This window comes from Berghia stephanieae, chromosome 8 (genome assembly GCF_034508935.2).
Source record: "Berghia stephanieae isolate SIO BIC M18660-M18661 chromosome 8, UCSD_Bste_1.3, whole genome shotgun sequence".
Classification (NCBI taxonomy): domain Eukaryota; kingdom Metazoa; phylum Mollusca; class Gastropoda; order Nudibranchia; family Aeolidiidae; genus Berghia; species Berghia stephanieae.
Genome location: NC_088367.1, coordinates 46,758,502 through 46,773,869, shown reverse-complemented (window position 1 = coordinate 46,773,869; position 15,368 = coordinate 46,758,502). Strand labels below are relative to the sequence as shown.

At 32.5% G+C, this 15,368-nt stretch overlaps 1 protein-coding gene and 1 long non-coding RNA gene across 10 annotated transcripts in view; both read left to right on the top strand.

Moving 5' to 3' along the window:
• Nucleotides 1-5,205, top strand: part of LOC144978782 (very long chain fatty acid elongase 4-like) — a 45,635-nt gene extending 40,430 nt beyond the window's left edge. For 8 of the 9 annotated variants that reach the window (XM_078925268.1, XM_078925265.1, XM_078925269.1 and 5 more), the window contains exon 8: nucleotides 1,352-1,597. In XM_078925268.1, coding sequence (XP_078781394.1) covers nucleotides 1,352-1,453 — 102 coding nt within the window. In that variant the 3' untranslated portion in view covers nucleotides 1,454-1,597. Of the gene's footprint in view, nucleotides 1-1,351 lie in introns of all 9 variants that reach the window. The other variant, XM_078925266.1, reaches the window with a different exon arrangement.
• A 6,008-nt stretch (nucleotides 5,206-11,213) lies between these two features.
• Nucleotides 11,214-14,476, top strand: LOC144978780 (uncharacterized). The gene is made up of 3 exons (XR_013646593.1): nucleotides 11,214-11,471; nucleotides 12,499-12,678; nucleotides 13,009-14,476. It is a non-coding gene; the product is annotated as an uncharacterized LOC144978780 (long non-coding RNA).
• The last annotated feature ends 892 nt before the right edge of the window (nucleotides 14,477-15,368 follow it).

The window sequence follows — 15,368 nt, the reverse complement described above, 5'->3', positions numbered from 1 at the left end:
TTGTGGTATGACACTCGCTTTTGGATCAGAAGGTCCTGGGTTCGAGCCTTGCTCAGTGCATAGTTGAGTCCTTGGAAAAGGCTCTAGACTCAAATTCTCCCACCAAACTTTGGTGTAAAATGAGTACCTGACCGTTAACAGTGTTGCCTTTGTCCGAAAAAATTGTAATATTGCCTAACAGGCATACTGTCCCATCCTACATGTTAAGTGTTGCTGTTGGCCAGCTTTGAGCACATTTAGTGGATATGATATTGCTCTATTGAAAAAAACAACAACAGTGGCATATCCTCTGTTATCATTTGCGGCTATGTGGTCTTATGGAGTGACACTTGCCTTCGGTTTGAGTCCCACTCTAAGCTATGCATAGTTGAGTCCTTGGAAAAGGCTCTTTACTCACATTCTATCACTGTACTCAGGTGTAAAACAGCATTATCTCTGTCAGGGGAAAATAATTGTAATATCGCCTAACAGGCGTTATATCTCCTCCTACATGTTAAGTGTTGCTGTTGGCTAGGGACCACAGTAAAGCATCTTGAGCACGTTTAGTGGATATTGGGTATTACATAAAAGCTCAAGTTTTATTATGAGGGCAACATGGCTGAGCAGTGTGGTCTTTGCTTTGTATACAAGTGTTATTAGGTTTGGATTATGCTATTCCAGCCTTTCCTTGGAAGGAACCATAAAGAAATACTTCCCCTTAGGGATGATTGAAGGGAATTTATTTTTATTATATATTATTATTATTTATATATATATATATATATATATATATATATATATATATATATATATATATATATATATATATATATATATATATATATATATATAAATTATCAATAAGCATTTAGTCAAGAGATATTTTTATATGGGTTAACATTGATCATCTTATCAGTATACAGTCATGTCTCTCCAATCCGTACACCTCCATTCCCAGCATTTTGTCCGGATTACTGAGACATCCGGATAGTGGAATCAGTCCCTAAAGTGCACAAATAAAGAAAAAAATCCATCCCCAGGCTTTCCTGTTGGGTTAATGGTGACAACTGTATTGTGGAGTTCCGGATTAGAGCGACGCAACTGTATTATGGAAGTGAAAGGTGTCGATTTGAATGCCAGATTCAAGGATTTCTTTTTAATTTGGCAAAGCTCTTTGGATATGATGCATGGAATGAAAATTCCTCCCTTTTAAATATTGAATGTGTTGAAAGGACACTTAACATTTGCTTTTGAATCATGGAACATTTCTTAATTTTCTATTATTGACTTGATATTTCATTAGATGTGTGTAATAAGTTGAAATATGTGCTTTTTAAAAATATTCATTAAAAAAATGTCCCTTCTTTTACAGGGAGGCAAAGCCGCCATGTCCAATGGTAATGCAGCCAATGGACATTCAGTCCAGAATGGAAATGCTAACGAGGCTAAGAATGAACACAAGAAAGAGAAATAGACTCAGCATGTTCAAGGATCAAGGATATACAGGATATATTTGTAAAGTCACGATGTTTGCTGTTTTCATTTAATTTGGAGTTATCTGCCATATTCTGACAATTCACATTTTGTTAAAATTTGGCATGAAAACTTCTACTACAAATATGGATTAATTTAATTTGGCAAAAAAGTCTCAAATCTTAAAATTGTTTGAAGTGTCAGGTCTGATACTCTTTTACAAGTTGGGAACCATCTTAACTAATTGATAGTTGTAGACATTTTTTGGCCAAATTGAAAAATAAAAATGTATATTGTTAGATTACGACAGTGTACAGGTATATGTGCCTATTTGTCAGGCTATGACATGAGTACAGATTGCATTGCTTGCCAGAATGGTTACATAAAAAGGTATTAATTAAATTGAGATCTTTTGGTGAAGTATCAGTATCATCCGTGGAACAGAAAATTGCTATCATATCATGGCATCTTACACTATAGTCATGAAATGGTCTTGATTATCAAGTTTATAAAAATGTCAATATGAAGCATTGAAAAATTATTTTGAAATATTTTTTTAAAGATAGCTGTTGATCAGTCTGGAGCTCCACATCTCAGTAAACACGGTTGGATGGATAAAAATGCTATTAACAACAATTATCTTAATTTTACACAATATGTAAAAAAAACAGATTAATTGCAATTTAGAAAACAACTCAACATTTTCTGTTGACATAGCCGCATTGACTTTTACCCAAAACTGCCAGCTGTACTTCAATTTTAAATGTAAACAGCACATGTCTGTGTAAAACTTCAAAAGTCTGAAAGTGTGATGTTGATGTAAATGGGTAGAATGATGAACGATGACAAACAATGCTTAAATGAAATCACTGGACAGAATTTATTCAACATGATTTTTATTTTAAAATTTTTAGGGTTAAAGAAAAAACGTAAGCCAAGATCAAAAGATTATCGCTATGAGCCCAAATCTATCAATCAATATAAATCAATGGCTGTAATAATATCTGGTTTTTAAAAAGAATATAATCAGGTAACAATATTGTAATTGTTAGTATACGAATCAATTAACCTATCATTTTATGGTAAAGAATTTGTCTAAGCATGTTTACCCTAACTTTTTTCACTAAATATCGGTAGTAGGTGTTATTTATTTCTCAACTACAATGGAAACTGTTGAAACAAAAATGGAAATTTCAGTCATGCTTATATTGGGTTCAAGAGTGTCTATTCCTCTTTTTTACCAGTATAATCACACATGTTTCTAAATGTTCTTAATTTTATTTATTTATTTCGTTTCATTTCCTTATTCTTTATTATTCATATTATTATTATTATTATTATTATTATTATTATTATTATTATTATTATGGCTAAACGTTGACTAACTTTTGTTAAGGTTGAATCCATGACTTCTGAACTTAGCAACTTCCCCAGAATACAGGGATTTGATTAGCTGCTGGATAACTTATTATTCACTTTCGGGTTGAAGATAACTGAAAACATTTACTCTACTACTAAACTGCTGCTTTTACACGTTTTAAAAAATCTTTGCCATCCTGGACTGCCAAAAGTCGGGTTTCCCCCCTTGAACTGCCAGGATTGAGTAAAAATCAGTGGTTGATTGAGGTGTAATTAACACTTTCCATTGCCACGAAAAAAGGCAAACATTTAAAAAAAAAAAAAAATTCATTTCTTGAATTAAACAAGCACACTGTGCTTTCAAGTTCAGTGTCATAATAAAGAGTATAGAACAATCTATATGTGTTGTCTACTGTTAACTTTTGATGATATGTTTTATGACAGCGCATCTGGTGTGATTGGTTTTATAGTTTGCTGCCGGTGGTGATCTGTATGAAAAGATAGGTGTGCCAGTCGTGGATGGAACTAGTAGTAGGTGAAAGTTTCTGATTGGTCGTGTGTCATGATGTTTTCGACAAGTGAAAAGGTTTCATTTAATTTCATGAGTTACTAGACTTAGACTGTGCCCTTTGCTGTGAAATGAACAAATTGAACAAATGATTTTTTTGTATATTTCAATCATTTTTAAATCGCTCCATAATTCATATATATTGCTGTTTTACAATGAAGCCAGTTTCTTTCATCACTGCTTTTGTTGTTGCCATTTTTCGTACTTTGAAACTAAAACTGATAGTAGTATGCAAGGAATGAAGCATGACATGTTTGAGTGTGAAAGAAAGTTAGTTAAATGCTGAAAAAGACGTATTGCTCATGATAAAAATGTTATAAGATTTACGACTGCCTTTGCCTGGATTTTTAAATCACTTGCATTCATTGGAAATTTAAATTCCATTGAAGTTGATGGGCATGGTTCATAGTTTATATTGTTAATGAGTCTTCTCATCAAATGCAGTTTTGCCTTTTTTTTTCTTATTTTAAAGAGTGAATTGTGCTGTGAAGGAAGTTAATAGAAGTAACATTGTAATCAAATTTAACTATGAAAATAAAGATGTTTTCTTTCTACAATTTCAACAAGGAAATCTTTTTTTCTGTTTATTAAACGAATAAAAACAATTTCTTTTTTTTACAAACAGTAAATAAATTATCTTTGCTCAATCCAACAATTTTTTTTTTCCTTCTCCAAATACACATTTAAAAATCGAATTTCCTTTCTCCAAACAGCTGTATTCTTATAAATTCTCCATAATATTCGTTAATGTAGTATAAATAAGGAAAATACATTTTCTATTTTTTAACAAATTTTTGTTTGTTTTTTTCAATTAAAAAAAAAAGGAAAAGATACCTAAAATTATTTTGATGTTTTTTAAAAAAGGAATGTATTACATTTGAATTATTACAGATTCATTTGGATATAAGAAATTCTCTCATGACGCTGATATAACCTAAATGTGTTGCAAGCGCCGTAAAACCCTTGAAAACAAAACAAAACAAGAAATTCTCTTCATTTAAATATGTATCAGAATTCTAACATTTTTCGAAAGGTACGATTGATACATTGATAAATTTGAAGTTTGTAAAAGATGAGGGGAAATAAAGGGTCGGGAGGGGGGTGAGATATAATATGATATTGACGAACTCAAAGGTCCTTTAAATACGTATTGATATTATTCTACGCGGGTGGTTGGATGGGAGCATCACCCTTGAATCATATATCTATGATGTTCGCATGGGTGTACGATCCGATAGTGATGTCGTTTCTTCTTCTCTTTACTAGCCTATCCTGCTTCTTTGGTTTGTGATTGTATTTTGACAGGGGATATTTTTTTTTTTCTGTAAATCTTCTGCTGTTTGTTCTTGGTTATTTATAATTTAGCTTATGATATCTTTAGGTTATGATTTTGATTTACATTTGTACTATTTTTGTTAGATTGCTTGTTTTTTTTGTTTCAGCGGTCTCTCATATAACCTCATTTGTGTTGGAAGAGACCTAAAGCAACAAACAAACAAACAAAAAAAAATAAATATTATTCTACTTCCAACCGTATTATCGTTAACACTATTTCATATAAATATCTTCTCTTGCCATTCCTTTCAAGACTCTCCTTTGCCTATTCCCCTCTGAAACTGAAAATCAGTATAAATATAAATTAATCAATTACTATTTGATGATCTTCACTTAACTTTCTTTATTCAGCACTTTTTTATTGGTGTGTATTTACAAAAAAAAATGTCCCCATATATTTTTGTCATTCACTCATTATTTTGACCTTCAACTTTAAGGACCATAATCTTATTTTTCCGATAATTTTGAATCATAAATAAAAATAAAACCTCTATCACTCTCATTGTTTTGGTCAGTGAAAACGACATTCTTATTTTTATCAAATAAATCTATAATAAATAAAAATAATATCATAAATAAAACCTCTTTTCATCATATCAGTGTCAGTAGTATCATTATTCTACACCTAACATTTTCCTTTACATGATATGACGCGATATAACACAGTGTTCATGGGTCAACAGACTTTTACAGACTGAAAAAGTGTGAAAATGCTGTCATTCTCAATTTTAATTTTAATTGGTTACCAGTATGGATTGATTGTACTTTTATTCAGAAACAGATCCAATGATGAGGTTATTTTTTATTTTTTTGAAATTTTATTTTTACATATTTCTTTATGGAACGTAGTCAACAGGTAAACAGGTAATGAATTTTCTTCAAATTTGGTTTTCAAAAAATATGTATATGCTATAATATAGCATATATTATATGTTTACCAATTTCATATGTATAAATAGCGGGTCTGTTATAAACTTTAGCATGTGTTGTTTAAATCCAGTAATACATCTTATTATCATTTATCATTTTAAAAAGTTAAACTTCTAAACTTAATCATCTTGTTTTTTTTTAATGGTAAGGTGCAAAAGATATTTTGAGATTTTGTAAACAATAAATATATATGCAATATTTTAAAAGCAAAAGAGTCGTGGATCTTAATGATAAAATTGCAAATCTTAATTCTACTCTTCATATTTTTATATTTAACTCTTTTTATTTTTATGATCCTTAAAATTTATCTATTTTATAAATTAAACTCTGTTGTAAAATGCCTTGCTCTTTTCATCAATGTTTCATTCCTTTAAGTATACAGTATAAAAACCTCTCATTGATTCACAATTGGTCAAATTCAAATAGGCTAAATGTAAAATTCCAGGGGCATGTAGTAAAACAGACTAAATAAAAAATAATTACACCCTTCCGCCACGACATCATATCGTCGCCTAGGAATTCCACGAAGGAATATAGATAATTCATGAAACAGGATGTCTGATGTCAACAGGAATCACCCATGTTGTCCATGTGAATGACACAGACTGATTTGCCCTAATTTAATTATCCACAAAAAAAAAAAAAATGATTAAGTAAGTAAGCAGAATTGCTTGAAAAACATATGCTCCGAATAAAAATGAAACAGTTTGGTTGGTCAATGTGACACAGTGGTTGATTTGACTCGTAAAACTTTGATCTATGGTAAGAGTTAATACAGTAATTCCAAGATCTTCATTCATAGTCATAATTTAGCCACTCATTTGGATCCAAACGAATTGTGATTCCATAATCAGGCCAGTAGTTATGTAAAGTAATTTTATTCATAAATTAGATATTTTTAATTGATAGGTACAGTCATAGAGCAAATGTTATGACTTTTGAATATATCGAAGTCATTTCACAGCTCACGAATGAATAAGTATAAGTGGCCAGTCCCGTCTCTCGGGTTCCAGTGTCATTTGGTGTTGAGATATTAAAAGACAGATTCTTTGATATCTTTATTGATATGTATATCGTATTTCGCAATCATATGGCTGATTTTATCTGCGTACTAAGTTTCTTTTTCCTTTTTAAAATTTTTTGCTTTCCCGCAATTTATGGAAGCCTTCAAAAGTTTGTTTCCATATTTGATTTGCTAAAAATATTTGATGTCAGGATAAAATGTTATTAAGCAATCAGTGCCCTTAGCTCAATAAGGAATGCATCAATTGTAAATCTGTAAAAATTCTAACTTTTAAAATACATGACATGTATTACCTAATGACATAATATGTTTTAGTTTTATGGGTTTTTTCTACTTTTATATTTTGTAAAGTAAGTTTGTCTTTTTTTCACTTTGATGTATTATATATACGGTAATACATTTCAAGAATTGGTCTATTCAGAATTCACAACACTGCCGTCTTATGATAAAAGGACATAAGTGCCACAGGGTTAGTTTTTATCCATGGTCGGAAATGTGTTCAACATTTTAAGGATTTATTTTATGTTTTAATTTCAAAATTTTGTATTTCTGAGTGTTTTATTGAACATCATTCCACTCCTCTCATTGGAAAACCCTATCATTTCTTAGTAAATATGTAATCGTTGAATAATGCTTTAACGCATTGAATAAAAATTTAAATAGTCTTTTAGTGCGCATGAATACAAATCCAACGGTTTTGTTTTTGGGGTCAAATTGTCTTTCAAGCAGATAGAGAAAGACACAAATTATGGTGAATCGAAATACTAATACCATACCATTTTGTCACAAAATATCTAATAATCTTACTTGGAGAGGTGGAATAAACTCGCAAGCTCGTTGTGTTATTGGGTATGATAAAAATAACTGGCTTAATAAATACAAAGAGATAATTAAAATAATCATATAATATCACTACATGATCCAGAAAGTAATAGTATTGTGTGGAGGGGAATATGGATTTCCATACTATAAATAAATAGCTCATTTTTGTTTACGTTTGCACTTACGTCCTTTTACCGTAAGACGGTAGAATAAGAGTTGGCCATTTCTCATTTTTTGAGATCTTTTAAAATTGATTATAATTGGACTAAGACCACAGTTCATCTTGACGTCTCAAGTTTCTAAAAATGATACATCAAAATGAAGTTAATATCAATATCATTTCTGTAAGGGCTAAATCATCCTCCTGTTAATTAAAAATTTTATGATTGTCCATTCTTTCAGGGTATTGGTCAAATATATTTTATTCTCTAACTCTCAGAGCGTTTGCAACTGGGAAGTCATTTATTTATTATCAATTTCTCTGATCAGTTATGAGATTACAAAAAGAAGAATTTTCTAATTCAAATTATGAAATTGAAATCAACTGTTGAATTAGGGCTGTGAACTTCTTGAAATTGATACTCTGAATGGTAAAACAATCAAGAATAATAAAGATGAATATTTATATAATTATAGCCTCTTCTCAATCAAAATCAACATTAAAATGAATGGATGAGGTGAAAATACGCCAATTTATTTTCCATTTCGTTGCTTTTTTTATTTGGTGAAGTGCTATTCCCTTATGATGATCTTATTTTACTTTTGAGAATCGATTTTGTGACTTGTTTATTGACCAGTTATGGATAGTTTTTTAACAACTATAAAAACATAAGTTTACATTACCGAAACTGAAACAAACAAATTCTCTGCCTAATCTCTTGCTGGGAATATATTGTTTGTACATGTAAAAGCCCCCCCCCCCCAACAAGACTGGATTCCTGAATCAGTTCCAAATGTGAATCTTGTTGCAAATATTATTGAATTGTTTGTACAAATACAAGCTCCCAACAAGCTGGATCCCTGAATCAGTTGCAAATGTGACCCATCGTCTCAAAATGGTATCATGTCAGGGTGATTGGGAAAATGTGTTTTTTATGGTAAAAATTATGACTTTCTTTCATCAAAATAATGATTTATTGAGAGGAATAATCATAGTGTCTTAACTCTTTCAGCGCTGAGGCTATATTCGCATTTCCGTTACAAAATGGCTGACATCTGAATCTGATCGAGGCAGCATGAGAATGACAAACTAAGGCAAAGCGACATTCGAATTCGGCGCAAAATCTCAATTAAAATATCCCCCTAGGGCCAATTGATGTTCTGATGAAAGAAATGATACCATTGGTTCAATTTATAATACTTTTGTAGAAAGTAAGATTGGATTACATTATAGTTTTTGACTTTCAAGACCGGCCGCACTGTGCGACCATTGGCCAGAAGAACAGATTCTGCTCTGACCACATAGTGTGGCCAATGGCGCCTGAAAGAGTTAAAGAGGAAAATGCTAAAATTCAACATATTCTGATAATTTTTACTACTTGAAATTGCTTTTTTGTTTTGTTTTGGCATCTGGTTCATCCCGATTTAATACTGATTGGAGTCAGTGGGTCACAAATTTACAACCAGCTCCTCGCAATGTACCTAATGGTGTAATAATTCAATGTTATGATTTATAACAAGATAAATTCTGGTGTGAATAAACAAATTGTCAATAATTATACAGCCTTCAGATTTGTAATGATTTTTTTTTTTTTCTGTGATTTAATTTCATAATTTACTAGAATACACAACAGATACCAACTACATTCGGAACAAGTATGTGTACAAATAATACATTATGACATAGAAGTTGCACAATTGCACTTCCTAATCCTTAATTCGATTAACACTAGCCCTCTACTTCTGTGCTGTCCTCTCTTCCTCCCATAGTGGGCAGGGATTCAGTACTGTGTCTTCTATCCCCTCTATATCTATTTTCCGACTTGCTTTCTGTCTTTGTCTTGGAATGAGATTACTTGGTTTTATACCTGGCTCTGGCTGGGAGAGAAACAGTTAGATGTATATTTAGAGTTTTGGGAGATGATATTTTTTGCTTTCTAAATCATCTCTCTGTTATGCACTGTATTATTGTTGTTTTACATGTATGATTTGTAAACACATAGCTGCCAACTTTTCAAAATGCAAAAATTATTATTATTATACGCGGTGCGGTGCAGACGCCCAATTCATGTCTTAAAATGGCATATTTATTAATGTACTTAAGTACTAGAATGGTCAGAACTGTAATACTAAGAGAAGCTTACCTTTATCATCATACTGGGTAGGCATAAGTGATGGGGAGGTGGTGACAGAAGCAGATTACAGAGGCTTGGGCTTAACAGCCTCCTTTGTGGCTGTCTTTGCCCTCTTCAGGAACTCTGAGCTGAACTCGCTGTCATAGCATGGAGGGCTATTAGACTTGACAATGAGAAGTCCTGAAAGCATGTCTGTGCTCAGGGTGACCCTGAAGTCAGTCTTATTTTTCCTAACTTGACTGAAAATTCTCTCACACTCACAATTGCTGTGTGGGATTGTGAGAAGGCCAAGCATGAAATATGACAGCTTTTTAAACTTCTTTTTCCCAAAAGAGTCTACAATCTTTGCCATTGTAAACCACTGCTCATCTGAGTACTGCACCAGGAAGTCTGAAGGAAAGTCCTCTACAGCATAAGCATTGAATTCAGACTCCAGTGAGTCAATGGCTTCATTGAAACTTTCACCCTCTTCCACCAGAAGTAGCACCTTGAATTTCTTGACAAAATATTTTCTCCCAAGATAATTTTTATCAGATTTTTTTTTGATTTTTCTGGATTGGCCAAATCGTACTAAGTACGATTTTATCGTACTGGTTGGCAGCTATGGTAAACAGTTGTGTGTACCTCTTTGTCAGGACCTGTGTTTAAATCAGGATGAGATTTTAAGTAATCTCAAACTAGGACACCGATAATGTGCTCTTGGAATCTACACCTGTTCCCTATTTAAACTAATCTCCCTTTGCCTCACTTTTTCTTGTGCTTTCAATTGTAAATCTATAAATTTTTTGACTATTCCATTTTCTTCCTTTTTACTGGTGCTGAACAAGCCCTCTACTTTTGTGCTGTCCGCTTTCCCCAATATATATATATATATATATATATATATATATATATATATATATATATATATATATATATATATATATATATATATATATATATATATATATATATATATTGAATCATGTTTGATACAAATATGGTACAGATAGTGCTCGACATGTAGCAATGGAGCGAATAATTATTTTAATATTTACCACAATGTTGGAGTCAGTCTACATCGATGTTTCAGGCCTTTTAGCCATCGTCAGGACTGTGTGTTACATGAGTTTGGTTTGTTGTTGTTTGTTGAAGTCAAACATGATTCAATATATATATATGTATATATATATATATATATATATATATATATATATATATATATATATATATATATATATATTATAATATATATATATATATATATATATATATACACACACACAAACACACTGCTGTCCACTTAAGATAAACTGTGATTAGATAAACTCTCACTTAAAATAAACTCCCTACTTTTTTTTCATTCTCACTCAGCCTTTCAAAGTGTTTAGAGCATTGTATGCCTGTAGCATTGTGAAAGATGGCTCTAATGACAAATAATAATGGCTACGCTTATTTGTACTACCACTGCAAATAACGCCAGAGCTTATTTGTACTCTTACTAAAAATAGAATTTGCGTAATTACTAAAAATATAACATTTTATACGGATAGAACTGCAATATACAATGAATTATCTGGAAGTCAAAAAGTGAACACTTCATCTCATCACAATCACATTATTAATTATTACTATTATTACAAGTTGATTTTGACGGACTTTGGTAATTCTTCACTCTTTTCAAGTCACAGAATACTCAGTTTACAAGGTAAGCATACGAAATGCACATTTTAATTCATTTCTTATTTTTATAACTAAACATGCTTTGGGGTTGTGTTTGTTGATTGTGCATCAGCTGACGACACATTTGTCGCTACCGCGAATTACTTAACTTTATTACTTTATTTTGTGAAAAATAACAATAACAGGGCTTTAAAAAATTAAAATACTAATTCCCCCCCCCCCCCATCCCCAATAATTTAAATCAGCCTTCCATGTCAGACGATTAAAACCAGGTGTTTCAATGTTCGATCACCAGTCAAAAGGTTGCTAATTTTGTCAAGATCATGATCAAGAGGTTTCGAGTACTCACGACATTCCAGGCTCAGGGTCCTTTAAAAAATACTTTTCATTCAGTTATTGTTATTATCTTTATTATGGCCGACACAGCATGCATCGTCCATACTTTTTCAAAACTTTTTTTTTGGGGGGGGGGGGGGGGGCTGTTTTTTTATTATCGGAAAATTGGGTTTTGTATGTTATGTTCATGGGGGGGGGGGGAGAGGGAGAGAGGGGGAGAGAGAGAGAGAGGGAGAGAGAGAGAGAGAGAGAGAGAGAGAGAGAGAGAGAGAGAGAGGAGAGTAATATTTTATAATGATAAGATATCTGTAGTGGTAGTATTATTAGTAGTTTTGAAATGCCTATGATGATGACAATGTGAGATAATTATATTAGTGTGATTATTTTTATTATATTTTTTAAAATTACGTACGGCTATGTCGTAGTGGTATGACACTCGCTTTTGGACCGGAAGGTCCTGGGCTCGAGCCTCGCTCTGCGCATAGTTGAGCCCTTGGAAAAGGCATTTTGCTCACTTTCTCTCACCGGACTCAGTTGTAAAATGTGTACTTGGCCGTTAAATGCGTTGTCTCTGTCCGAAGAAATTGTAATATTGCCTAACAGACGTTATGTCCCGTTCAACATGCGAAGTGATGCTGTTATAAACTTTAGCATTAGCATGTATGTGCCTATTTCGCTGTAGTGAATTTAATTTAATTTTTTGTTTTCATTGACAGCTAACATGAAAGAACACTGTTGACGTTACTGGTGTCCTGACAATCCATAAAGATGCTGGCTCAAGGGCTATTCTGGCAAGGTGTGTTGAGGCAAACCTTTGCCTGTGGCAAAACTCATCAATCAGCAAACCATCATCTGGGCCAGCAGACCAGAGTGTCTGCATGCACTTTTTGACAATGGTTAGTAATGTTTTCAAATCTCCATTGCGCCTTTACATTTTTTATTGGTGATCAATAAAATAAATGCTCATTTTTCTAAATGAAAATGGCAAAGCATCATTTGAATTGAATTACTACTGAATGTATTAACTTAACGACAGACTATAGTTTGTTGCCAAGAGTTTTGTTCTATGGATGTAAAACCAATGAAATTTCAAGTGTGTTGGTGTGAATAATGATCATTTTTAAAAAATTGCTATGTCTTTGACAAATGCATTTTATGACAATAATGCCATTTCCAAAAATTGCTAATGAACTGTGTCTCTTTTTTATTTCAATTTTTCCATCCAGAGCAGGATCAACCCTCTTTGTGGAACTACAAAAAAAGTGGTGGCAAACAAGTAGTGTTGACTTTTTCTGTATTGAGGCGAAAGAGATTTTTATTCCAAGGGTTTGGGAAAGCAAATTGCTTTTTATTCAGAGCTAGTGCACTATTTAACTGTTTTATTGTCTAAAATAGAATTGATTTTGCAGTTCAACTTGACTAGATATCTAATTTTATACGACTTGTCTCTCAAGTAGAATAAAAAAATGAAAAATGAGGATAGCTTGCCCTATCATATTTTGAAAAATCATTTAATTTATCTAGAAATCATCTGTATAACCTATTGTATACAGTAAATAATTAGGTTTTGTGATTATAATGATGAATTCATAAGGTATGACATCATATTCGACCACAAAATTATTTTATCTCTGGGCGTAAAAAAATCAATTTTACAGCATTTTTTTTTATCTATGGGGTATGGGTTAGTGAACCGATTATAATTTTTTTTAGACTTAGATCAATCTACAAAATTTTCGTTTTCTTGTCCTATTACGGTCATATTTTGAAAGTTTGATGGATCATTTCTTTTAGTTGTCTGCAAAATCAGCCTTTTAACTTTATGTCAAATTATAGAAAAAGCTTGCGCTTTCTCAAATGTCTGTTTTATGTCATTTTTCTGATTTTCTAGCAATCCTACCTTAATCATTTTCCTTTAAATTATCTTCAAATTTATTCAGAATCTTTTCTATGATGTGTTTTACATCATGATGTAAGTGTTTGGGGGTAAATTAAAATTTAGCAATTTTATAAATTTTAAAATTCATTTGTTCCTGTTGATCCGCGCTAAATTTTCAGTTGAAATCAAAAATTCTAAAAAAATTATTCCAAGAGTTTTCATGATATAGCTATTTATGAAACATTGTGTTTAAATTTGAAAGAAATTTATATGCTAGTTTTTGGTGCATCTATGTTAGAATTTTAGGGTTTTACGTCTAATTTTAGCTTATGTTGCCCCTTAAAAAAGTTGTTTTTTTAATTCAGTTATTTTTGGTGTTTAACATCAAATTATACATTACATTATTAGTTCATGAGATATAATTAAAGAATTTTAGAACTATAAAGCATATTTGACCACTAAAGTAATTTTTTGGTGAATAACAGCAGATATTAAATTATTTCGTAATTTTTTTCTTAGAGGTATGGGTTATTAGCGAATCGTTTAGAATTTGATCAATTTATAAAATATTACTGTTTTCTTGTTCCATATTGTTTATATACTTGATGAATGTTGGCCTTTGTCTGCATAATTGGCTTTATTATCAAATTAAAGACAAATTTTTCATTTTCTCAAAATTTCATTGTGCGTCATTCTCTGATTTTCTAACATTCACATCTGGATTGTTTCCCATCAGATTGTCTTCAAATTTGGTCAGAATTTTTCTTATGATGTGTTTTGCATCATGATGGATGGATTTTGGGCTAAACAAAAATTTAGCAGTTTTATGAATTTTTAAATCAATTTTTTTTCCTGTCATGTCACACCAAATTTTCACTAAGAAATCGAAAAAAAATTCTGAAAAATTTATTTTCAAGACAATTGCTAAACCTATCCATCTTGTTGTAAGAAACATTTTGTGTAAATTTGAAAGAGATCTGTTCGTTGTTTTTTTCTGCATCACTGTAAGAATTTTTGGGGTCTAATTTGAGCTTATATTGTCCCCCTGGTGGTAGGGATTTGGTGGCTAATAGTATTAGCGCTGGTGTTAGGGACTCAGTAATAGCCATGTGGTAGGAACTCGGCGAGTAAAAGTGCTGGTGATAGGGATTCAACGAGTAAAAGCGCTGGTGGTAGGGACTCGGTGAGTAAAAGCGCTGATGGTAGGGACTCAGTGAGTAAAAGCGCTGGTCGTAGGGACTCGATGAGTAAAAGCTCTATGACTCGCTGAGTAATAGCGCTGGTGGTAGGGACTCGGTGAGTAATAACGCTGGTCGTAGGTGCTCAGTGAGTAAAAGCTCTAGGACTCTGTAATAGCGCTGGTGGTAGGGACTCGGTGAGTAAAAGCGCTGGTGGTAGGGGCTCAGTGAGTAATAGCGCTGGTCGTAGGGACTCAGTGAGTAAAAGCTCTATGACTCAGTGAGTAGAAGCGCTGGTGGTAGGGACTCAGTGAGTAAAAGCTCTATGACTCGGTAATAGCACTGGTGGTAGGGACTCGGTGAGTAAAAGCTCTATGACTTAGTGAGTAAAAGCGCTGGTGGTAGGGACTCGAAGAGTAAAAGCGCTGGTGGTAGGGACTCGGTGAGTTATAGCGCTGGTGGTAGGGACTCAGTGAGTAAAAGCTCTATGACTCAGTGAGTAGAAGCGCTGGTGGTAGGGACTCAGTGA